The sequence below is a fragment of the Empidonax traillii genome, unplaced genomic scaffold (genome assembly GCF_003031625.1).
Source record: "Empidonax traillii isolate 1590-97213 ecotype Southwest subspecies unplaced genomic scaffold, ASM303162v1 scaffold364:size1245619, whole genome shotgun sequence".
NCBI lineage: Eukaryota > Metazoa > Chordata > Aves > Passeriformes > Tyrannidae > Empidonax > Empidonax traillii.
Genome location: NW_020955557.1, coordinates 995,794 through 1,021,896, shown reverse-complemented (window position 1 = coordinate 1,021,896; position 26,103 = coordinate 995,794). Strand labels below are relative to the sequence as shown.

Genomic DNA, 26,103 nt, shown 5'->3' with positions numbered 1-26,103 from the left:
AGCAAAAGAATGGAGAGAGCTCTGGTACCTTTTAAACTAAAGTACCATTCTACTGCAGTTCGTTGGCTGAAGAGAGGAGAAACAGTTTTCTTTTTTAAATGATAGAAGAAGAGCAATTTTCCTTTTTGGGTAGAGTTGGTTGGAGAGTTACAAAACCTCATTACTTAGATGAGCTTTATGCTTTCAACTAATATTGGACAATTTCTTTGTTCCCATGTATTTCCAAGATCTGCTAGTAAAGGACTTCTATCTAGTATTAATTAATTTGTTACTAAGTGTGTGGAAATACTAACTAAATAGTCTAAATAGCTCATTTACACACATCTATAATACAGTATTTTTTAAGACTTGTGATGCAGTGCATGAGCAAGTTCTGTGTGTGTCAGCAGAGCAAGGACCTCATCAGTGGTTTGAAACTGAGTCATTGTGATTTGTTTATGTAACATGTTTCTGTTTTCAGGTTTTCTGGCAAATATGCGTTGGCCTTGTTACGTTTTGACCAGAAACATCCAGATAATTGTTAGGTAATGAGAAAAGTACAGATAATATGGAAAAACAAAACAAAGCAACTGTTGTACATAGCTGTTGTGGTTCTATTTTATTGCTGTGTCCTTGAAGCACAAAACCCAGGACTTATGTATTTGACTTTGAATGGACTCATAGCTTTTATTGCCCAAATGAAAACTGCCTTGCAGATATTCATGTTTTAGTTTTGCATTGGTGCTGTCTGACTCACAGAAAAGAAGGTGGTATGTATAGGTGGGATATGGAAAGGTATCCATGTGACTTTCAATTCAGATTGGGGTGCAAACAGAAAAAAAAAAAGAGGAAAATAAGTACATGAATAAAGCTCTTTTCTCCAGTTACTGTCACTATGAAACTAACTCATCTTTCCTTTTCAACTGGAATAAATTTAGGGGTGATAGAACTACTCTGGTTTGGATTTGGGGAGAAGAGCAAGCCCTTGTTGTGTAAGGAGCTCGCTGACATTTTGGGCAGGAACTGTAATGAAAGCTGTGCCTCCTCTGTGTGCACTTGGAACTGAGAGATAAAACTGGCTGTACATTTCTCTTCAAAGGGCATGTCAGGCTCACTTATTTTCAGGAAGGGAAACCACTGCTTTTGAATCTGGCATAGCTTACTTGTAAAATCATGGCAGTGTGTGGACTGGAGAGAGATTTTTTTTTTTTTTGCCTGATAATTGTAATTGGTAAAATACCCCTGGTCTGCAGAATTCTGAAACTTGGTATTACTGAGACTTAGAGCAGTGGGCTCCTGCATCTCCTGCTGCACCTGGAATGTGTGGACATTTGGGGTGTACACTTTCTGTCTGATGTCTTTCTGCTCCTCACATGCCCTGCTCTCCATAGTGCTCTGGCACTCTTGAAATTCAGGAGAAATCAAATGGACGTATTTTCCTCTGAGGGGTCATGAAGGCAGTGCTACCAAACTGAAATCAGAAATTAGGCCGTAAATATAGGGCTGGTAGACAAGCCACATTTCACTGCAGTTCATCTTGGAAGAATCTTCCTACCATCTAGAAAAATCTAGACTTTCTAGACATCTCTGCCTTGTACAATCTTTTCCTTCCCAGTTATGCCATCTCTTTAATTTTGACTGGTTTAATTTTGGCTGGCATTAGCAATACTCTAGATTATGCAAACAGTGTAGCAGTCACTTTAAAAATAATAATAAATAAAAATAACAATAATAATAATAAATCAGCATTTTTCTCCTTTGAAACCAGGTTTCTTCTTTCTTTATAAGAGTGGTGGTGGTGATGTTTATGCAGTTGTGGTTTGCAGAGGCATCTGGAGGAACACCGTGTTCCTCCTCCCAAGTTTCAGAAGGATTTGGGGGGAACAAAGTGCAACCATCGTGGTATAGCTTTAATTTCCTCCAGACAGCTCTGCAGATACAGAATGAGATATCTAAGTCTCAGGGGTTGTAAATAGCTGCAGAAATGTGGCAAAGATAATTTATTGTTGTATCTTAATTAAAACTATAATTAACAAATAAACATTTTGCTAATAACATGCTAACAAATTTTCTGAAAGGTAATATAATCAGAGACTTGATTCCTCTTTTTCATACCCTTTACAGTCGTGCGTTTCCATTGGCATAAATGAAAAGACTTGTAGGATTGGTTTTGGGGTTTTTTTCTTGATATTATCATAGTTAGACTCAGGACCATAATTTCTAATTAAAGACTTGAAAGTTTCTTGGACCAGGAGCAGCTATTGGCTTTTTCTCTCCTCTGTGTGTCTGTTGAATGATAGTAAATGTTCTGTCTGTGGTGGCTTTCTGCAGCCTGAAGTCAGAACACACAGCTTTTTTTATGTACTCTTAACAGAAATAGAAGGGCTAGATATCTGTCCTGCCCTACAGTAACAGTAGGAAATATCAAAATAATAGTGAAGTGTTTCATGGTGGCTCAGTCAACTGACAGCTAGAAATGGGCAGTCCTTTAGAAAAGAAAGAAGGTGGTGTCTCCCAAGATATTTGTACATATATTTTGAAGCAGTAGAAGACTTGGATAACATAATGCATTTGTACAGCAACTGCAAGCACAAACTGGTAAATCAGATTTTTTTCATAATCTGATTTTCACAGATTATTTAGTTTTAAAAATACGATTGTGCAATTAAGCCACTTAGTAGTACTGTTTCTTTTAAACATCTTTTACATTTCTAAATGGCTTTGTGATCCTGAGCAAACTGGAGCTCCGGGAGTGTAATACATATTTATTAAATGTTTTGGCCTGTAGAAAATGTTTTCAAAGGCTTTGTTCTCCCACAACATTCTGCAAGTACACACCAATAAAAGCATCATGCTCTGACTGCACGGAGCTAAGAAAAGAAGTGACCTGGAGGAATTAGAAGAGGTGATAGGAGGACATATTTTTGGCTGGCAAAGCCAGGGCTTCATGTTTAATTTACAAAAACATTAAACTTTTCATGTTTAATTTAAGGAAACAGTAGAATGTTGGGATTTATAATCCCAGCGATGCTTTGTCAGTGCTACACGATGGCAGTGGCACGGCTGCTGTCTCGGGCTGCAGATGTATGGAATCAGTTTACTAAAAATGCCTTTATTTTTGTCACTGAGGGGGGAAAAAAAAGGAGAAAACAGCTAAGGCAGCAACAACAAAAACAAGACATTAGGCATGCACTACTAGTCTAGCTAATTCTAGGGGTGCTATTAGCAGACATTTAGGCAAATCTATTAACATTTAGCATCAGCACAAATGCGATTGCATTCCTACTTTTCCTGTTTCTGGCAAAATATGCATGGCCATTCAAGGGAGGAGAAGGATATTGAAGCCGTTTGTTAGGTAGTACAGCTTAAATGGGGAAAGAGGTTTTAGATAATTAAGTTGAAGGAGAAACTTGACTCAAAAATGTTACTGAAAAAGGGAGTGAGATGTCCTGAAGAATAGTGCTCCTCGAATGTTTTGGGTGGCATGTTCTGTGCATCACCACCGATTTCAATTTTTAAACGAATCTTAAGCTTTCAACTTTTACATTTAACTCTTCTTTCGTTTTAATTCTTGGAATCTGGGAATACTTTCTCCAAATGTATACAAGGTAGTTTTTTTTAACTGCATCCATTGTGCAGTTTAAGTTTAAAATGCTTTAAAAAAAATGTTTTTCATCTTCTAAGATATACCAGACAACCATACAGCAGGACAGGCTGAAGTGTAGTAGCTGCAGTAATTGTCTTACTTTTGACAGTGAAAAAGGGCAAATGCTTTATTATAAGACATAAAAAAAATCAATAGACTACACATATTGTAATGTGATGCTGTAAATGGGAAAATTCTTCCCAACTCTAGCTTAGTTTTTTGTATGTTGACTGACATCATATATTATACAACAGAAAATTCCTCTTCAACTTTACAATTGAAAGAAAATATTTGGAAAAACAGTTGTCATGGATTTTAACTATTATGATTAATTTTTTTTAATCACTGAAGGGCTCAACATTTTTTAAATGCCTGGCCGTGTGATCCTTATAAATTTATCATCACTCATATTATGTTCTCTGTTTGAAAAAAAACTCCAGACAAATCGTGATTATTCAACTGTTGCTATTTTTAATAATTTCAGTTTGCATTTCATTGGTTTTCTTCTTCTTTGAGCTACACAAGTAGCAACTTGATATCAGGAAGGAGAATTTGTGAGCCAAAATAGAGGAGCCCCTGCGTGCGCTGAGTTATTACAGATACTTCTGTTACCAGCTCTCCTGCTCCTTTCCTCAGTGCCTCTAAATGAGGTTAATTTAGTGTGGCCTCTTGGTTCTTTGGAGACCCCAGAGCTCCCAGGGACATCCATAATGCCTGGTGCCTGCTCAGGCCCTCCTGGTTTTTCCAGCTGTGTGAAGTATTAATTTGTGGAGAAATGATTTACCAAGTGTAGCATGAATCCTTTTTCTGTAGTGAGAGGACTCTGTGTTAACTTCTGCTTTTCTGTCCCCTGCTGCAGTAGACGGGCAGGCCTGATTTTCATCTCCATCTCTCGTTTTCAGTTCTGTATTTTGACTTTATTGATAGAGTTGCAATGAAATACCGAGCTCTGTCCAGGGTTTTTATAATGTTGATTCAGAAACACGTTTTGTTGTAGGGCTGTGCTGTTAGGATGTCTGAGGTCTATTGTAGCAGAAAGTTGGGGATTTTGACTCATTTTCCAACTCTACACTTTGGTTCTGTCCTTTCCACCTTCACCGTTGTGTTTTGCGAGACTTTCCCCCATCCAGCACCCTTTGAATCCTCCAGCCCCAGGGGAAGCTTTGTGACTCAGGATGAGCTGGCTCTCAAGGGCTGTCACCTGGAGGGGCCTTTGGCCAGCAAAGGGGGAACCCTTTGTGTTGGCACCATCTCCCCACCAGCCTGGGCAGATGGTGCTTTCCCACTCCGGGGAGTCACACCGGGGACTTGGCTGTGGGGAGGAAGGGATGGTTCCCGACACGGGGAATGGGGGCAGAAGTTCAGAGATGTCCCTGTGAGCCCATGGGGGTCTCAAATTTCCTGCAGCCACAGAAGAATACAGGGTTGCTGACAGCTGGGGAACGAGGAGCTGGAGAGTTTGTGAGCTGAAGTGAGAGGCCATGCACTCCCTGCAGCTTCTTTCACCTGAGCCTTCTCCAGATGAGCCCCTGGCTTAGGTCTTTATTCACATTTTTAAACTTTGTTTGTATTACTAAATTCAGTAGGGCTTCTGGGTATAAAATGCTGTAGCCATTCTAATATTTTTTAGTAAATATACTGCACTTGCTTGTTTAGTTATTTAATTCCTCAAACAGTTGCTTTGTTTTATACTACTTTTTTTTTTTTTAGTAATTTCTTCTTGTTCTGTGAGGAAGGCAAGAATCACATTTCTATGAACCAGATACTTTGTTACACTAACACATATTTTGTACTTAACAAGTACAGATTTAAGTGATTATTTATATAAAACGTGTGAGAATAAATTCTTCCTGTGCTTGTCTCTTGAGACTTAAATTCACGATTCTGAGTTTTTCTACACACAGCAGTTAATGATTTAATTTGTATTGGTGGCAGTTTAAATCCTGTCACTGCTCAAATGGCATTGACTGCTGCTACGAAAATAACAACCATGAAATAATCCCAGATTGTTGTTTTTAAAAAAAAAAAAAAAGTAAACCAGATTTAAATACTTCATTTCTCAATTAGATATTAGTCTTGTAAATGGAACTGTTTAAATGTAAGAGAAAAGGAAACAATCCATTCTTACAGAATCTTTCACTGTATCTCTCGAAGTCAAATTTGATCTGAAATGCTAATGTTACATTTCTGGGTTTCAGAGGATTTGGGACCTTTTAAGCTGTCTTAACTTTTCTCTGCTACCTTTTGACACATTTTGGGAAGGCGTAATGAACTTCTGTTGGAGGCAGCAGAATTCGGAAGTGTTCAGCATTTTTCCCATAGGAGCTGATTTTCTCCCAGCACATTGCAGTGTATTTTGGGGGTTGTGCTGACAACATCACAGAGACCCCAGAAAATGGAACCCACCTTAGAGCATGGGACTGAAGTGATTGCTGGTTTTAAAACCTTTGAAGAAGAGGAGAGTTCCTATTCTAATGAGAAGGGATAAAGTGCAGTCCTCCCCACGCTGCTGAATTGCAGCACCCAGTTAAACCTCTGCACGTAGGGTAATCGTTGGCAGAGTCAGCAACAATAGGAATCATCACAATGTCATAAAGGCTTTCAGCTGCTCCTCTGAACCTGCTTGGTGTCTACAGGAAAAAAAAAAAAAGTTAAACCAGTAACCTTTCTTTGTAAGAATTCAAAGCATAGAATCTTAACCACACAGGAAGTTTGAAATGTCAGCTTGCTTCTGTTGTTTTGGTCACTCTGGACCTGAGCAGACACAATGATGGTGGTGTTGTACCTGCTGTCTTTAGGGTGGCCAAACACCAGAGAGGTGGTCGTGCCCCAGGCCTTGGACAACCAAATAATCCAGTCCACTGGATCGTTCCTTCATTTGGGTCACCTTGTTAATAGTGACAAAGCCATTACCACCTGTAGTACATCCTGGGTTGAGTAACTGTCCAGAAGCAACAACAACGAGCAGGTTAATGCAGAGAGGCATTCCTTAGGTACTTTTGGGTTGGGGACAAGCAGTGAGTGGGTTTGTTCCAGGAAAATGTTGCCAATTTTCACTTCTTTGTATAGGTACTTAAATCTGACTGTTGCTCTTGTTAGAGGCTGTTGGAGTTGATGGCACAAACTGAGGTTTGACTTAGATCATGGAGGCAAACTCTTGGCCAGTGTTCTCATTCTGAACATTCTAATATCAGAATAGTTCTGCACTCACTGGTGTCAGCTTTTCCTCAGTGATGGACCTGTCATATTAAACATAATATCACTGTAATAATGAAACCTCCTTTCAGCCTGCTCTGTTGGATCTATGGCAGAGGCAAAAGATAAATAAGAATGGCTAAGTTTTAATAATACTGGGCAAAGAATGAACTGGATGCTTTAAACATTTTCTGCCCTAATAATTTCTATAGATAGGGAGGATATTGCTGTAGTTGTTAAAGACTTGGGGTTTTTAAACTCCTATCAGGGGGGTCGTTACTCTAACAAAATCTTAATCAAGTCTTTCAGTGGCAATATTGAATTTTAAAAGTTAGTAGTTACTGGTTACAGCATGACTTCGTTAGTATACAGGAAAATCATTCTGTGGTGATTAACATCTATTCACATCTTGGAATGCATTATAGGCTCTAAATTATCATAGAAATTAATGCAATCTTCTTAAAAGGGTTTAAAATATGGTAATAGATACAGCATACTAGCACCTGCAGCTCAAGGTACCAAAGTTATTAAAGTTGGATATAATTATATTTATTTTGCAAGCATCTAAATGAGAGGGAGAATAAGAAACAAAGTTTAATAAAAATTGAAAAGAATAGGCACTTAATTTGAGATCAAGACAGATTTTTAAAATTTTCTTTCATTTAACAAATATATTGATATTTCTGATGCACATGAAACACTTTGTCCATTTTAAAGCTTGAAACCTGTGGTAGAATTGTGATATTCCTTTGTATTAGTGAACTCAACTGGGTTTCTTGTGATTTACACCAGTAAATCAAGGAGGGAAAGTTGTTACACAAGTTTAATTTTTCAAGGCTGCTGCTTCTTACCTGTGCACTGTGCACATATTTTTGAAGGGTCACTTGCAGATTAATTTTCCAGTGGTCTAACAGAACAGATGAATGAAAACAAAATATGGCAGCTGCTTGCATCTCAGATTCTGAGTTAGCAGAGAGCAAGCAGTGGTACCTCAAGGTGAGCAGGAACCATTAACTTGGGGCTGATGTACTGCAGTACTTTGCTTTTTTAGAGATGTGACGTGTGGATACAGAAGTAACTGATCTAAGCTTGACTTGAATTCCCGTTCTGCAATTAAATTAACAGAACTAGTGAAAGATTATGATTATTTCCCCCAATGTAAAAGAAAAATATGTATTTATGTGTTTCTGTTGAATATCTGTGGCGTAATAAGTAAATATCTCCTCATTCCTCATCTCCTTATTCTTTAGATGTTTCATTGAGTGAATCCCTGCCTATCTTTAAGATAACAAGAAGACACGCTGACATTTGATGGCAGTGTTCATTGTGCATAAAGTGGAGCGTGTACAGCACATTAAGTGCAGAGTTGGAATGCCAAGAGAGATTTACAGATAACAGAAATTAGCAGAAAACGCTCCTTATTATCAGTAGGGGAAAAGCTGTGTTTGAAATGACAGCCAGATGCTTGTTTACTGTGATTAGAACCTTAATGGTGATACTCTGTTTGCAGCTCTGGATGCGTGGCAGCCACTGAGGTCGGGGGGATTTTGGGGAGACTTAAAATGTGGCCTTGCTTTATTTACTTTTATTTTTCCTGAAGTAAAATGATGCCTGCTGCTCACGGTGCCAAACAGCACCAAGTAACTCCAAAGTAATTCAAAAATGGGAGCTGTTTAGTGGCTGGTTCTGGCCTTGGGTGAAGGGAGTGCTGGGATATGTGTGCTTTGCCAGATGTGCTACAGGAAAGCAAAATCTTTGCAGTATCATTAGATAATCATTCATAAGTACTTCTGTTTCAATTTTCTCAACAGTTCCTTCAGCATCAGAGGCTTTTAAGCATCTGTTGATATTGTATGATGATCTTAATGAGATAGAAAAACAAGTGTTTTCTGCATAGGAATGAGTTCAGAATATTTTTGTCCCATTTGGAATCGAGTTAGAATTACAATTTAGTCCTTATGTAGATATCCTTGTCCAGCTGTAACACTCGAGATTTACTTTAGTTTTAAGTTTGAGGCTGAGGGTAAGCAGTGGAAGAGAAAAGGGAATAAAAATGAAGGGATTAAAAAAATAACAACACACCATATCCCACAACAAAGCAGAAAACAAGCAAAACCAATAAACAGTGTAATTACTAATTCATTCAGAAATGAAAGTCAGGGGTTCTTAAAGTGAAGTGACCAAAACCAGTAACCAATAGTTTGCCAGGGCAATAACAGTGGTATTTGTCTCTCTTTTAATTGGCTTTAACCTTTCCTTTTGTGTGGAACTATTAGAGAATTAAAGGAGAGAATATTTAGGGAGACAGGTGTGTGTTAGCTCATGGTTTGCACCGTTTTAATGAGGCCAAAGCAATAAAGACTCCCAACAGCTCCTGAGGTGTGGATGATGAATGGCTGTCTTCCACTGATGAAACACAGTGTTGTGCTCAAAAATATGAGTTGCTGTTTAAATATGAAAATATTAATTTATTCAGTTAGAAACTATTCTGGAATGATTTATTCCTTCTCAGGAATATGTGTGCAAATGTATTTGAATAAAAATCAAATAAGTTTTGCTTCTTGGCAGGAGGAAAGTTGAAGTGGCTGGATTAGACAAAATGCTTTTAAGGTGTTGTAGATTTGGAAATATGTGCACAAGTGTTCAAATACATTTACTTAGGGAGTTTAGGCGTGTCTCCAGTAAACTGATCATTAATCACATGTAGCAAAGTTAAAATGAGAATTTAGCAATGGCCAGCTGTGCCATTTTGCTAATGCAAGGTTAAATATGTGGTGGATAATTAAGTGCTAGTTTTAGTGGAAGTGTGGATAGTAATTATTGCCTATTGATTATCCTTAATGGCTTCATTTATCCAAGGTGTTTGTCTTATTCGATGTGGTAGAAATCTACCGTGCACCAAGCATATAATTGAAAGATGATGCTTAGGGTTTCTCATTTGATGATCCTTATGATTTCTTATTTCAGGCCTTAATTTTTACCATTTTGGTCCATTTTATTCCCTCGAAAAGCATCTGAAGCAACAACCCGAGATTGGACAAGCAGCGAGTCCCCTGCTCCACATCCACATACGCGTTAAAGTTTATGTACCGAGCTGCAGCATCTAAAAATAGAGTTGGTAAACACATGTATGATTGCTGAGTGTATTCCTTGGGGAAACTGAAGTTGCTTAAGAAAGGAATAAAGCTCCTCTTGAGCACAGGAGCACTCCAAGAAACAAATCCCGTGTAGTTACCTTCCCTTCACTCACAATATCTTCACATACCATTTACAGGAGAAAAAACACTGTCAAAATAAAATAGGTGTTGCTTTCTGTGACACACGGCTACACTGTTAGTCTGAAAGTTTTATTAACAGCTCCCATTTATATATTTTTATGATACTTTTAAAATAGTGAATTATGAACGATTGAAAATACCCTCCAGCTTAATTGAGAACCATTATGTCTAGTAATTGCCAGTGATTTCAGAAACAGCCGTTGTTCTCTGGCCTATTAACATAATTTGAATTTTTTATTGCACTTCATAATTATCTGTTGGAGTTAAAAAACAGGCCCATTTACTGAAGTGTTTAAGAACAAAAGCCCCAAATGGGCTGGATTGTGATGTATTATTTCTATTAACCGACCTTGCTGGAACCGTTTTGTACATCAGTTTTTGATGGGGTCGTGACTTGTGATAGAAGAGGAGGGTGGATTTTCTAGTTTTCATTTCAGTAAGTGTAGGTAAAAAGGCATCTTTTAAAATTGTCTTCGACTCTTTCTTACACATCTACTCCATTTAGTCCTCAATACCACTTTAACATGATTTCCATGATAGCTGAGAGAAGCACTATTTCAGTCTCACATACTTTACAAATTTTATCTGCTCACTGTTGCAAGTTGTCAAAGACAGAAGGAACTTGACCCCTGCTTAGACTATAACATTTTTATATCAGGACTCGTTTTTAGTTCTGTGATTTATAGTGAAAACAAGCTCCTTGTCTCCCTCTTAGATTTCTGTGTACCGCAATAAAAGAAATCACTGGTTTTTCCAACCCATGCTCACATGCAGCATATGTGATAGAAATGCCTCCAGTGACAGGAAGATCTCCTTGTTGTTCCTATTTCTGTCGTCGTTCTTTGTAGAAAGGGTTTTTAAGCAGGTTTATCTTCCTTGAGTGTTTAGACCTCGACCTCCATGTAATCTTCTCAATTAGTCCCTGGGGCTGTGGAGAGACAGCAAAGTGAAGTTCTCTTAGCAGCTAAAATTGCAGGTTCATGTTAAAATTAGGGTTTTAAACCATCTGGTATTGGAGGGGGAAAAAAGAGGAAAAAAACATAGATGGAAGTCCTGGAGTTTTGGCTGGTGGTTAAAGATAGTGAAATGTGTGATCAACTTTTCAGAGAGAATTGTAACTTTCTTTGGGATCCCCTGGCAGGTGATGTCACAGGGTGTGTACACTGCTTCTCTCTAGAGTGATCCTCTCTGTCCCGCTAATTTCATCTACATTCTCCTAAAATCCATCAAATGCCGTGTTCAGCCTTTTTAGGGCCCTGATGGAAAGTCTGAGAAGATCTAGGGGGCTGAGGACATGGGATTGGGGGTGGGCAGAGAGGGGACAGGCTGCAAACCACTCTGACCTCAGCCAGTTGCTTGTTTAGGGCATCCAGCTGTTAAATAACTTCACCATTATCTGTTGCTTCCTTCTGTGGCAGAAACATTTTTACATTTCCCCTTGTATCCATAACCAGAAAGCACATACCAGGAAATTGGTACATCTGTTGGGGGGAAATGGTACCGACAAAGAGAGAGACTTTATCGTGAGCAAAGAGAAGCAGCTCCTAAGCAGGTTTTGTTTGTTTGTTGTGTTTGGTTTCATTTTGGAGGAAATACTTTTCTAATAAATTGACAGAGCCCAGCTGTAAACCTGAATTCCAGACATGAGCTTTCTGCAAGCTCTGAGTAACATCCATGTAGCTGAAAGGACTGGAAAAATCCCATGCATGTGTTGGCCAGTGGCAAAATTTAGATTTGAAGAAACCCAGAGCTTTCTGAGGATTAAAATGGCTTTTTTTTTTTTTTTTTTTTAATTATTATTTCTTCAGGAAAGTTTTACATAGGTGAGGTGGAATGAATGGAAAATTTCTTAATATATGTGTTCTCCCATCATTAAAAATGATAAAATAAATGTTATGTAAGTGTGATTCTTCATGCTTTAGTGCAGGAGGCATCTTTTGGAAGACTAGGAAAGAAAATCACACCTTATCTTTTTGAACTAGGAATCTGGAGTTGTTCTACTGCCTCTGTGATAGCTTTTACTGTGAGCTCCTGACTGTTGTTGCTGAAGAGATCCTTACATCACATTGGGAACTGGACTAACTGGGTTTGCCTTGCAGGACATACTTTTTAATACCTTTTGCTTGCTTGTTTGGTTGGTTTTTTGTTTGGTTTTTTTTTGTTTGGTTGGTTTTTTGTTTGTTTGTTTGTTTAGTGACATCAGTATCAAGTAAAACATGTATCTTCCTTCTCATGAGTAATGAGAATTGTTTCCTGAAAATAACTCTAAAATCAACTCTTAGTAGGGTTAGGACACCACGTATCTTACTGTGCATACAAATATGTACTTGTGTTTTAACTATATATTTGTATGTGTTCATATAATATCCACATATTAGTATACACCCAATTCTCAAATATTATGTGGATTTTTTTTCCCTATTACTTGCAGCAGAGTAAAGGAAGATCCTTAAACTGGGGCCTGATGGACCCCGGTGGAAGATTTGTTTGTAAAACCGAGTCTTGCTGTGCAGAAGAAAAGTCAAAGTTTTCAAGATTTCCTTTCAGTGTTAAGCACTACAAGTGTGTGTTGGTTCAGTTGTGTGTCAGTATTATTATGTATTGCAGAGGATGTTGTTCTTCCCTATTTCTCTGCCTCACAGCTTGCAGGTGATGGCAAGCAGTGCCAAATTAGACATGATGTGACCTGAGATCTCTGTGTGATTGTTTCATCTGGATGTGAGGGGGAAGCTGTCAGTGTGATGAGCATGGGACCAAGTTTTGCACTGAGACAATTGATTTTCTTCATACATTTATTTGTGACATTATGTGCAGTTATAAACACAGCAGTTGAGCCACTTGTTACCTTAAAATTGCTGTGTAACTGAGTATTTAAATTAATTAACTGGAGTTCAGAAATTCAGACGAGTTAGAAGTTGCTTTTATGGTGTAGATACCAGACTTCGAGGGTGAAAAAGAAGCAATCCCAGATATCTTAAGTACTTTTTAATGTTCTCTGTCTCCATTGATAGCCTGAGTTTTTGACAGCAAAAGCATACACAGTTCATCTTCCCTGACTGCTTTCTCCATAAGTCTTCGACTGAGTTTAGTTATGACTTATAGCTTGAGCATGGCATTTGGGAAAAACAGAAAAAGTAGTATAAATGTAAATGTGAAGAGCTGCAGCTCATTCTGTTTTTGAAATTGTTGGTGTGAAAAGAACTCAACAGTGTTTTATTTAAACAAGGTCTGCTTCAACCTTGATTGACTTGCAGTAAATTGCCTGGTACGAGAGGCAAAAGGAAGTGGATAGAAAAATGGCAATCAACACCAAATGTTTCACATATTGATTGACAAGCACCAGAGATGTGCTAGAGTAAGATAAATTGGCTAACAGAGCCCATCTTGACAGCTCCTGAGATGGGAAAATTGTTCCTGTTAATTTGCTGCTGGGACCTTGTCATTTATGGGGATATATATTTGAGTGCCTTCTAATGGTGTAAACAAACTTTGGATTCCTAAGTAGCATATTTCAGCTTCAGTTGCTTTAATTTCTCTCTGTCCATGTATTTCTGAGCTGTAGTCGTAAAGTGCTTTAAGATTGAAAAGATGAGAGAAACTGTCATTATTTTAAAGATACAGTTTGTGCTGAAATGCAGGCTGGTACATTCAAACTATTCTGTAGCCTGTTTGATTTTCAGTGGGGTTTTTGCTTTACTGAAAGGCATGGAACAGAGCCCATTTGTTGTAGAACAATGTGTCTTTATTCCTTCATTCTGGCAACTTTATAATGAAAAGATTTCTTACCTTTTTAACATATCTAGTTTTGTGCTTCCAAATGCCTTTTAATCAGGTTACAGGTCTTTTTTAGTACTGCAGAGTGAAGATCCCTTTTCCATATAGTAGCCTTTCATGTCTGTGATTTCTTTTCATTAAAAGGAAATTTTATCTTTTTAATTTCCTGTATTGCTCTCCCAGATTGCCATTAATTATGGCAATATACAACTCTGGTAAAATAATTAATGGTCTGATAGCCGTTGTGTTGCAATCTGCCACTCTAAGGTTTTATTTTGGCTAAATCTTTCCACATGAAGTAAAACTTGACATAAACCTTCTCACTTAAGAATAAGCATGTTCCAGTTCTCATGAAAGCAAAGCGAGCAGATTCCAGTACTCATCTAAGGCGTGGCCCACAAACAGTAAATGATATTTTTGTTTCTTCCATGGTTTATATTCTGTTTCTTTATTTGAGCCTTGTTCCCAAACTCTGAACTAGAAATCAACTTTACAAAGATGGAAATATTTCAAACCTTGTTCAGTGCTAGGTGAGGGCGATATTTTATCTGCTTATTTGTAAGTGGTTTGGTAGCTTGTCCATAATCCTGTGCTGGGGTAGTTCCTGTATTCCATGTCTTCTTCAGGGAACAGTTTGCTCTACCAGAAGACATCAAAGAGATATTAAAGGCCTAATTATGCCCAGCTGCTTGTTAGGGATGGTGTTTTACTTCTCCTTTGATTTTAAACTGCAGTTTAGGTCCAAGCTGTGTTCCTAGACCTGAGCACAGTGGATCATCCTGCACTGAATGAACACAGCAGCCTGGTATTCCTGTCAGAAAAAGACTGCTGCTGGGGGAACTTCTCTCTGTGCAGCTTTTCAGGCCTCAAGTGCGAAATCCTGGCTGTGCTGAAGGCAAAAATTCGGTTTGCATTGAGTTCCAGGGAGCTGAGATTTCACTGTGGGTTTGCAGTTAAATGCTGGGATGGTTGTTGGTTCCTGAAGGAGGACGTGTCACAGGGCCTGGCAACTTCTTGTCAGGGCACACAAATGTTCAGTGGAAAGCATCCTGACAGTCTAAAACCACCCATTAAATGTTTAAGAAAACGAGATGTTTAACTACCTGAAGCACAGTAAGATACAGGGATGTCAAATGCTGACACACTTTTTGTGTCTTGGGAAATTCCACCAGTGTCAGGAAGGACTGAAGAGTCAAACCTTTAGCTTGCTTGTACACCCAGAACTCCTGCTAAGTCAGTAAGGGTGGTATAAGAAATGCAAGAGTGAATCTCAAACCAGATGCAGCAAGAAAAATTTAATTCTCGAGATAATATCGTGTAAATGTAAGTATCAGCATCAAGAGTAATGGAAGATTAATTCCCATTGTCCTGATGCTTTTCTGACTGCACCTCAATATCTCCCAGCACTAAAATAAAAACACCTCTAGAGTGTGTCCCAGCAGTGGAACAGCAATAATTCAGAAGGGTGTTCTCCACACTTTTAGAAAGCAAATAGAAACACCACATTTAAGCCGTAGGTGGAACTAAGAAAAGTAGACTTTAATAGCCTGAAGCAGAATTAGCCAGAATTTAGCGCTGGCATGTGATAAGAGCAGATTTTAAGCATATTATTTAAATTATTTGCCCCTTTACATAACATGGATCATGCGAAGCCTTGTTTTTATTTCACATTCGTTCACCAGAAATTAGAGCTGCTTTTTCTAGTAGGCTGCAAAGAGTTAACACAAACCCCTTCACCATTATCCAACTCCCACCAATCAGTACTAACTATGTACGACTTTTGCAGAGTTCGTTAAATAATTACAGGTTGGAGTTTTCTCATGTTTGTTCAAGATAGTTTTATTTTTCCCACCTATTAGTGGCTCCCAGCACTTGAATCTCTTAAGTGTTGCAACGTTCCTGGAAACAAATGTCTCTAATAGACATAAAGCCAACGTCATTCAGGAGGGTACACAGTGGAGATGGCAGGAGTGGCTGTTCTAGAACTATTTAGAATTTCAGTACAATAAGGTGAAGGTAAGCAGAAAGTGTTTGGTTAGAGGAAACAAGTTGGTAGCACAGCAGAGTCTGAACTCTCGGTGTCCCTGGAGTAAAGATAAATCAAGTACTACTGGATTTATCTCAGGAGGTAGATTTCAAAGGGAGCTGGTAATTACCTACCTAGGACCTGATTACAACCCCTTCATCAGTGGAATTCCCTGACATGAATGCTTAGCTGATAAGATTGATAAATAGGGCATTTTCTTTCTTCGCAATTTTGAAAAGCTGCACATAATTATTGTTACTATAAAGGTGTAAATTCATTCACATATGGTTGTGAGTCTTCCAGTAAGCTGCTTCTCAATACATTCCTGATCTTGGAACGTTATTTTTGTCCCACAAGGAACAGGCAGTTGATGAGTTGTTGTAATTTAATGTTAGTTATAGTTAGTTCAGTAGAACCTTTTTTTTTTAGGGAAGTTAAGTTAGTGCTGGTTGGTGTGAGTTCTGCTCCCGTGGATTTGTCTCTGTTTCTGCTGCCTGAGTCAGAGGTAGGGTAATATTAGAGAAGACATTTTGACTTTATGAGTGATGGGAAAAAATCATTGAAACAAATTACTGTTTTCCAGCTATGAAGGTATCAAACATATGCCAAGTAATCAGCTTGCTGGTGTAATAGGTTCATGAAGGAAAAGGGTTTTCTAATCTTATTCACTGGTGTTTTTCCCAAGACAGCAACAGCTTTTATAAAATGAGACTTGTAACTTCTCATTACAGAATCTAATCTGCCCAGAAGACATTGAACAGCTGCAAAACCCTAACATCTTCTAGCTGTAAATTGCTTTTATTATTTATCTTTGTTTAACTAAAAAAGAAAGGGGCATCAGATGATTTAACAAGACAAGAATTAAATGACGTTAGCTTTTGACAGCAGCGAATTATTCCTTTACATACTGAATTGGTTTAGATAATTTTAAAGTCATGACTGTCTCCTTATTTTTAATATCCAAATTTCATAAAACTGATACATTTTGTAGATGGATTGCTTAGAAAAATTAATTTAACTCTAACACTGGAAGTCAGAAGTGATTGATTTCCAAGTTAGTCTCATTCTTCTGCATGGATTTTAGTAATGATAATATCTTGCATCGGTACAGTGATTTTCATATTCAAAGATTACACATGTGCAGTACTTCAGAAAATATTAACCACATACAGAGGTCAAATGGTTTAAGGAACATAAAGCTTGAACAAGCTTGTGGAATGGATCTGTAATAAAAAAAACAGAGACCAGGACTAGCTGTTGGTTCTTCATCTGGGCCTTTTCTATTATCTACAGTTCTCAAACTGTATTCCTGGGTGTGCAGTAAATAGTTTTACTTGAAAGAACAGTGAACAGAAACATATGAATATATTTAAATGTTGGAGGCTTTTTTCTAAACAGAAACCACTTTAAAATTTTTCATAGCAAGTTTTGAGAAAACTGGTTCACTGTTACGTAAATCACAGGTGATGACTTCCTATGTCTGAATCTCTTTTTCGACATTCTCTTAATTTTTTCAGAGCTGTCCTCTGTCTTTCCCTGGTATGATATGATGGTAGCAGCTTCATCCTTAGCTGCCCTGACTATCATTTCGATGCAGAGAAAATACCTAAAATCAACAAACAGGTCTGGGCAGAAGTATCAGCCCCCTGCTTTTAGAAAGACCTCGTTTTCTCCTTTGACTCTTGTGAAACAGGCTCTGTGAAAACCTTTTTCTTAGCTTGGCTGGTTTTGTGCCTGTTTGCTTTCAGAGATAGGAGCTTCAGGAGCACTGAAAGTACCTTTTTTCGGTGATAACTCCCTGTCATCCAAATCCTGATTTATATCTTTCTCTTTTGCTGTTTTGAAGCGCGTTTGCCTTAGAGAAAAAAAAAAAAATGCAGCAGGAGTTTAGGCAACAGAAAGCAACGATCAGAGTTTGTTGGATATCTTTCCCTCTTTTTCCCTGAGTACTTCATGTGAGGTTTTTGTCTTGTCAGCTGGAAGTGCAGCCTGCCCAGTGAAGGGTTTCCCGGGTGCTCTGCACGGCTGGCTGAGCGTTGCTGCCTGCTGATGGGGTGATGTTGGGTGCCGTGCCTTGTCTCTCTCCTGGGAGCTGGCAGCACAGGATTCTTGGCTCTGCGGGGAATAACTTTCTCCCCTGAGCCCAGCTTTGCCTGCTGAGGCCCTGCCAGACTCTGTTGAGTGGAAGCACAAGTGCCAGTTCAGCTCCAAAATCATAGATGTGTTGCCCCGCCCTGCCCTTGTCAATTAAATGTAATAATTTCACCAAGTACGAAATATTTGTATTCCCTATGCCAGTAGGAGCAAGGTGTATTTAATTTATTAGATATAACTCTGCATGGGAGTACCCAGGCCATCGGTGAGCCATGCTTTACTTAATTTTGGAAGGAGAGATTTTTTATCTCTTGCAGAAAGCAGTTCTGGTGGGGAGGAAGAGGAGAGTTTGCTGAATGTGCTGTACCTCAGGAAAGTTTCACCTCCATCAGCTGCCGGCTTACTTTATAGTGCTTTGCACTGCAAAAACATGCATCTTACGTTATCTGGTTGTTTCCTGACACATTTAGCAGCATTTCTCACTCTTTAAAGTGCTGACAATGGAGGTGCTTCACTTAGGCTGACTTGCAAACGTAGTGAGAACGTGTTGAGCGCTGGAGGAGGAGAGCGGTGAGCCTGTTACAGGGTCCTGCCTGTGGTCCTTGGACTGATTCTGTCCAGCCTTCCCACTGTTTCCTGATGGAAGCAAAGGAGGAGGATATCTGATCCTTCTCTTTAATCACCTCTCGTTAATATTCAACCAATGCCATTATTAGATAGCCTTCTCTGTATAATTTTAGTAAATATGAGCAACCCAGCAACTGCAGTTAATGATCCTGTCCATCATTTAAGTCACTAACATAATTTTATGAGATTACTTCACGCAGGGTCCTATACTTTGTATTGGTGTAACATGAACATCAGCAGCTTCAATCAGTAAATGTCAAAATCTTGATTGCCAATTAAGTGTTTTACACGGCGTTTCTGATGCCATCACTTATGGAGAAACAACTCATCTGCTTTCACTCTTTACTTCCTTAGCTTCCTGCATTAATACTTAAATGCTACTACATCCTCCAAACAGTTTTTTAAAAAGTTAGCTTAAGGTTTCCCTTCTTTCTGCAATCTGATGTGTCAAGGACTGAACAGTGGGACATTGATTTGTGTATTTTTTTCTTATCTCAGTCCTTATGACCAGATCTCCTCTTTGATTGTGTCTCTTATTTATGTATATTCATGCTGGAGTGATTGCAGGCAGTCTTTTTTCCCTTTTGATTTTTTTCCTTCTGGTGATGGTTTTGGTCCTTCAGGTCAATGGCAACCAAAGTACCTCATCTCCAAATGTGTTATCATGATTAAGATGAACAGAATTTTAGCTGTTTTACCAATTTCTGGGCTTGACACGGTCCTCTCTGTCACCCCATGGCTGCATGTCACCATGACCACACATGGCAGGCTCTGCCTTCTTCAGCCTCTGTCTGGCTGTGAAGTTGTTTTTAACAAGGAGATCAAAGGAATTCCTCACACCAGTGTCCCATCTGCATCCCCAGCTTTTGAGCAGGCCCTCCTGAAGGTGATTGCAGAGCTCGTGGCATCATTAGCAGCTCTGAGCGTGGCCTGGTTTCTGAATGCAGGTGCTACAGCAGATTTTAAGCCTTTGGGACCTCAAGTGTAGCAGTAATTGAGGAACAGTTTCATAAAAGTTCCTGGGCTGATATAGAAATGAGAAACTGATTTAAAAAGAAAAGGGAATTTAATTGATAAGAGGATAAATAAGGCCCTTGCGGAATGAGGTGCCCTCTGGCATGGAAACCCAAAGCTGGTCCAAATTTGAATTAAAGAAGAGTTACCAAGTTTCTTCCTTCACTCCAAATAGTAAAATAAGATGAATGACAGGAGAAAGGAAGGGGAGAGGAGGGGAATTTTTTTTCCCTTCTTAGATGCCTGATCTTTTTGAAAAATACCTTACAGATGCTGCATTCAGTATCTTACAAACCTTTTTCATGCATGAATATGTGCAGTATGAACATGCATATGAACAGATATTGGAAGAAGAGCTAATACATTTTCCTATTGAAAATGTAATACATCAGCTTTATGTCTGGTTTCCCTTTCTAGGATTTGTATCTGTTCTATCTTTCTTTGTGTTACACAATTACATTATTGCCATCACTGGAAGTATCCATTACACAGGATTTCTGTCAATGCACGACTAGATAAAAACATCATTCACAAAAGCTTTAACATATTAATATATGAAGACTAGACACAAGTTGTAGGAACTTCTCTTGACATTGTGATTTAAATGTTGAAAACAGCACACTGATGTTGCCAGACATTGCAGCGTGTCCCACACACTGCAGGGCACTGCAAATCCCACTGGGAAATGATGCAAACTAAGAACCATTTCAAGAGGTGGGGGGGAGCTCACAACACAACTGCTGAGGTATCTGTAGGCACAGGAATGGGTCTCAGGTTTATAAGACCTGTAAAGCTTAGTCTGTCCTTCTGAAAGGTTGGTTGAACTTATTTGACCAAGATATTTGTATTAGACAGTATGAATTTTTCTCATTATTTCTCACTTAAGAGTATATAGTAACAAATAAATTGCATGTACCATGCTCTTTAAAGCCTAACTGATTAAACCACACTTCTCTTTGGTACTTTCACAACCATTCTCTCAGCTGTGGCACTGCAGATAGTTACCCTTTAGATTAATTTCCTAAGGCAACAAAGCTTAATAGTGTCTTTTAATAGTTCTATTAATAGTGTCTCTCTTAGGTAATTTTTTGACTCAATTCTCACCAAATTTTTCAAAAGATTGGGTAAATATTGTAAGATATTGTGAGTGTTTCAGGAGCTGAGGGTAGAGAGAGAAGACATTTTAGTAGAGCCCCACAGCAGTAGAGGGAATGGCTGTAGTGGGAGTTTAATGTTCAGTAGATGCCAAAAACCAACTTGGTAGAAAGATCAGGAATGGCCCAACCACAAGAAAAGTTTAAATCAAATTTGGCAGCTTAACAGGAAATCTAACCAGAGGGCAGATTGGCAATAGGTTCTGGTGCTCACAGACATCTCTGTTTTCCAATTCACATGTGCTTGTGGACAGATCTTCCTCAGCAACCAACTCCCCACCAAAATAATGCAACATTTTAACAACTTCATACCTTCTGTTTCCTCCAACTACAAACAGAGCTGTAGTAACGGGACATTTTAGCTTTTCTTCAGGGATTTGGGCTGTATTATTTCATGATGCTAACAATGTGATTAGCTTTCCTGACAAAAGAATTCTTGGGTTTTTTTCATTTCTCAATATGCTCTGCAAAAATGCACCTAAATTGCTCTAAAATACTGTAAGCAGTTTACACAGAAGGAGAAAATCTTCTCCTTCATCTCATACCCTCACATGTCCCACAGTTTTATAATACAGTAATATATTTTCATACGGTACACAGAGTAAATGCAGATTTAGAATTTATAAAGCTGCATCTTTCAACTTCACAGTGTTGAAGCAGAGCCAGAATATGTGAAAATTAAATGCACACAGTGGGCACAAGTGTCACATTCCTGTCAGAGGTGTGTCAAACCTCTGTGTCTTTCCAACACAGTGCAAAGAAATAATCAGAAGATAGTTTTGCTCATTAGCTTCCCTTAAATGTTTAGGATATTCACGGTAGTATTTAATAAGAAAAGCATATTCATGAATAATAACAACAGTTATTCCAATCATCAGTATTAGAATTGCTGCCTCACAAATGCAAGTCCACAAAGAAAATATTCAATGCTTGTTGAATTTTCTCTGGCAAAAAAAGATGGTAGATGGGAATTACAATGGAGTAGCTTAAATCCATTTCTGTCATATCATAACTTGGTCATTCAGTCCTATCATTGTACCCACTGCTCAATAGGTAATAATAGTCTTAATGGTCACTTGCCTATCACCAGGTATTTATTTTATATCAGACTTTTTGGGAAGAAGGTGGTTTGTGCTATTTGCTGGTAGCATGCAGTGCAAAGTCTGCGAGCTTCAGTATCTCTGGGTGCCTTTGGTTGATTGCTGCAACCCAAATATTATTTACATGTGATGGCTGGAATTTTTCACACTCTTGTTCTTCTTGTTTCCCCCCTCCTTTTGAATTTCATCTGTGACTCTGGCAGTTTACATAATTGTATAAACTTTAGTGTAATTGGATAAAGTGAGGGGTTCTCAATTCAAGAAATGAAGATGTAACTGGTGAGAAAGCCAGTGTGTGTTTGCTCTGCTGCTGTTTCTTTAAGAATGATGGAAGGAAGGACATGTAGTTTTGATGCAGTTTTGCTGTGTTTTAACATTTGTAGCCTTACAGACCTTGGCAGTATCGCAGAGGTCGTATTTTCTTCCCTCTAAATTATTCATGACCAGCTTCTTCCATGCACTGGATAAACTTGCAGAGATCAGAACGCATGTTTCTCTTCTTCCTCTCATTCCTGTAACTGGTCATATTCTAATAGGCAATGCAAAAAAAAAAAAAAAACAAAACCCCAAACCTGTCATCTGTGTGCATTTAATGGCATGGATTGGTGTAAAGTTATGGGAAGTTCACAAAAGCAAAGAATACATAAATATGAGCATTGTTATCGTTGTTGACCTGTTACAGTGGGCTGAGGTATATTGTACCCACCAAGGCCTGGGCTGCAGGGTTGGAATTAAACTGGCTGGTGAGCTGGGCAGGAAATTCTGCCCCTCTGTAGGGCACAGAAAAACAACAGGAGCGAAAGAAAAGCAAAACTTTGAGTTGCCAATCCACATTCCAGCTTAGCCCATCTCTAAAATAGAATAATTGCCTTTTGGTCCTGCTGCCCCTGTCACATCTGCCAGTGGGTTTGGGGAAGATCTATAACATCACAGGAAGAACCTTAGCCCTTCTGTGTTTCTTGTTACATGCCTCTGAGAGATTCCTGTGCTGGTACAATTTTCCTGGTTGAAAAAAAAAAAAAAATCAGCCCACCACCATTGTTATAAGAGATTTACAGATGTGATGTAATTTCAGGAATTATAGTTCTCTTTCTCCAAAAAATCCCTATTTCTGTGAAATGTTTCCTGGTAAAATACGTAGCTGCTGCACTTGCATTTTGCAGGATGTGAGAGTGCAGTGAGGGGGCCTTTCAGTGTCTGGTGGCTGAGTGTGGCAGTGCCCACGTGGTGCAGGACAGGACCCTTCTGTCCAGGGGTGGGCAGTGGCATTAACCAGCATCTGTTCACCCGAGGAGCTACAAGCCAGTGCTGCAGGGGGAATTTTTGGAATGAGTTGACAACATAGCTGCTCACAGTGCCTTCAGTGTGATACAAAGGGACAAGCTGGTGCCAGTGGAGAGGCTGAGGGGCTCTGCACAGCAGAGATGGGATGGAAGGATGGGCAGTTACAGTGCAATTATTTGGCTGTTGGTTTTTTTCATTACATTCATTGCTGATCTTTGATCCCTCTGTCCTCTTTCCCAGGTCGTCCCATTCCACCTACATCCTCGTCCAGCCTTCTCCCATCTGCTCAGCTGCCCAGTTCTCATAATCCTCCACCAGTTAGCTGCCAGATGCCATTGCTAGACAGCAACACGTCCCATCAAATCATGGACACCAATCCTGACGAGGAGTTCTCTCCTAACTCATATCTGCTGAGAGCGTGTTCAGGCCCACAGCAGGCTTCCAGCAGTGGTAAGAAAATTGCAAACATATGGAGTTTGTTTGTGACATGTTTTGTGCCAGTTTTATGCCTTTTTTTTTTTTTTTTTTGCTTTAAATTTGCAAATGTGTTCTTGCATCAGCACAAAATTGAGAGCATCTGTGGAAACAGGGCAACACAATCTCACTGGTTTATTTCATGGAAACTTTTCTGGAAACACAATACACTGTATGTGGGTTTCCTTCATTTTACTGCAGAGAGATTTTTAGTTTTAGGTATGTTATAAGCAGTGTAAAATTATTATTGAATTCTTGACGTCAGAGGGATTTATTTTTCAAAGTTGCTTTCGTGCTCCCTGACGTATCTTGTGGGAGAGAGATGTACACACAATGGTTCTTTTTTCCTGCATGGACTAATCTAACATCTCATTTGGTGATGAGGTTCTGTATCTAAAAATGCATGTTGCTTCTGCCAGTCTATGTCTGTTCTTGTTTCCGAATCTGTCTGATTCTATACTTACAGTGTCACATTTAACTAAGATCTGCTATTTTTCAGCAAATTAATTCTTTTCTTTCAGGACACTGTTTTAAACAGCTCTATCAGTCATGAAATCTGTAGTGCTGAGGGTTTTCTTTGTTTTTCTTTCTTAACTTTTTTTTTTATTTATAGAATTTTTTAAAAATTTTATTTTTATTAGCGGGCGATGACTTGTCATTTTGACAGCCGAAAACTGAGGAATGAAGATGCAATCCCTTTTTTTAGAAATAAAGACGAAACAAAGGAAGGCTATTATAGCACCTTCTATTTTCCTTTTTTTTTTTTTTTATGTTGTGCAGTTCCTGTCCATTTAAACTAAGTTTATATCTTAGATGAGGTTTCTGATCAGTGGTGTGGAGCTGTTGGCCTTTTGGGTGCTCACAGCACAGCCTTGGCTCAGGGGTGTGTGATGGGGGGATGAGACAGTGAGCAGTGCAAAGATAAGATTCAGAGGGGATATGAGGTAAAACTTTTTCCCTAAGCATTGGATTAGAACAGGTAGCCCAGGGAGCCTCTGCAGTCTCTGCCCTTGGAGGTTTTCAAGAACAGGTTGGCTAAAATCCTGAGCTTGCTCTGACCTCAGAACTGCCCTTGCCTGGCAGGAGACTGGACTGGGGACCTCCTGGGGTTCCTTCCATCCTGAATCATCCCTTAACCCCCTTGAGATATGTTAAAATATGATCACACAAAGAAATAATAATTCAGAGGTTGAGTGTGCCTGTGCTTCTTTGCTACTTGAGTTATGAGTGGTAAAAATGATTCCAGTTTTGAGGGGGGGGTTAGGAGTTTCAGGGGGATTTTGGGAGCTGCAGACCTCAAAATCTGTAATAGGCAACTCGGTAGAAACCATGGAAATGGGGAGTGGAGAAGTGGGTGTGATTTCTCTCTGAATCAGAGTAGCTCCATTCAGGACTCCTTTGAAGGGTCAGCCGTTTCTGAATAAGGGGGATCCAGGTGATTGAAGGGTCTTTGTGTTTTCCAAAGAGTCTCAGAAAAACCTGTCACCAAATATTTTTAAGGAAGCTAAAGTAACATCGTGGTAAGAGGGAAGGTTCCAGCATGGTAAGTAGTTATTTTAAAGACAGTTAGCAGAAGCTGGAGCTCCCCAATGAATTTTCATGGGACATGAAAACAGAGAAGAGGGTGAGCTGTGGGGGTAATAAAGGGATAGCAGGGTGCTGAGAATGAGATCAGCCTGTGAGGAATCACAAAAGCACCCCTGAGACCGAGTAACAGGGCAATGAAATGACAGAGGAAATGAGGGCAGAGGAATGTCATGTGATGTCCATGGAAAAAGCAGCTCTGGTTCACAGGTTGGTGATGGACCCATTACCTGTCCACAGTGAGGAGTTTGGGGTGTGTTTGCTTCATCCCAGAGCTGGGAATGGTGGGTGAATGTTGACAACTGAAGAAAGGAATAAAGAACAAAAGAAGGAACTTTGCCTAAAAGATGTGATGGATCAAACATTTTATGAGGGTTTTAAGGGGAATGGGAAAAGTAAATGGGAGAGGGATGAAAGTAGAAGAAAATCAAGATCAGGGAATGTTGGTGTTTGCAGCCCCTTCTGGGACTGAGGGAACCAGGAGAGCTTCTCTCAGGAAGCCAAATGAAGGAAGCTGCAGTAAAACAACACCTGAAAATTTGATGGAAGATCTCTTTCTGTTTCATTTTCAATAATAATCACTGTTTCTTTATATCCTAAAAAGCATTCTGTTTGACAGTTGTTACTGTGGGCTGACCAAGCATTGATTTGTTCATTCTTAGCATTTTCCCCCCACATAGCCCATTTACTTCTTTAATAAACAGTCATATAATAAATATTGACTTTTAATTTTCAGGGTATAAGAAGCAGGTGTCCGTTTTATTTTTTTTTTTTTTTTAATTTTTGACCACAGACACATGCATCACTATTTGATCAGCACTGAGTGTTCTATAGCATGAGTTCTTCTAGTCTTAATGCATCCTCTGGAAACTAA

At 39.0% G+C, this 26,103-nt stretch overlaps 1 protein-coding gene across 9 annotated transcripts in view; it reads left to right on the top strand.

Moving 5' to 3' along the window:
* TENM2 (teneurin transmembrane protein 2) overlaps positions 1-26,103 on the top strand; it is a 448,458-nt gene that overhangs the window by 202,046 nt on the left and 220,309 nt on the right. For all 9 annotated transcript variants that reach the window (XM_027892715.1, XM_027892711.1, XM_027892714.1 and 6 more), the window contains one exon: positions 23,412-23,621. In XM_027892715.1, coding sequence (XP_027748516.1) covers positions 23,412-23,621 — 210 coding nt within the window. The remainder of the gene's footprint in view (positions 1-23,411; positions 23,622-26,103) is intronic.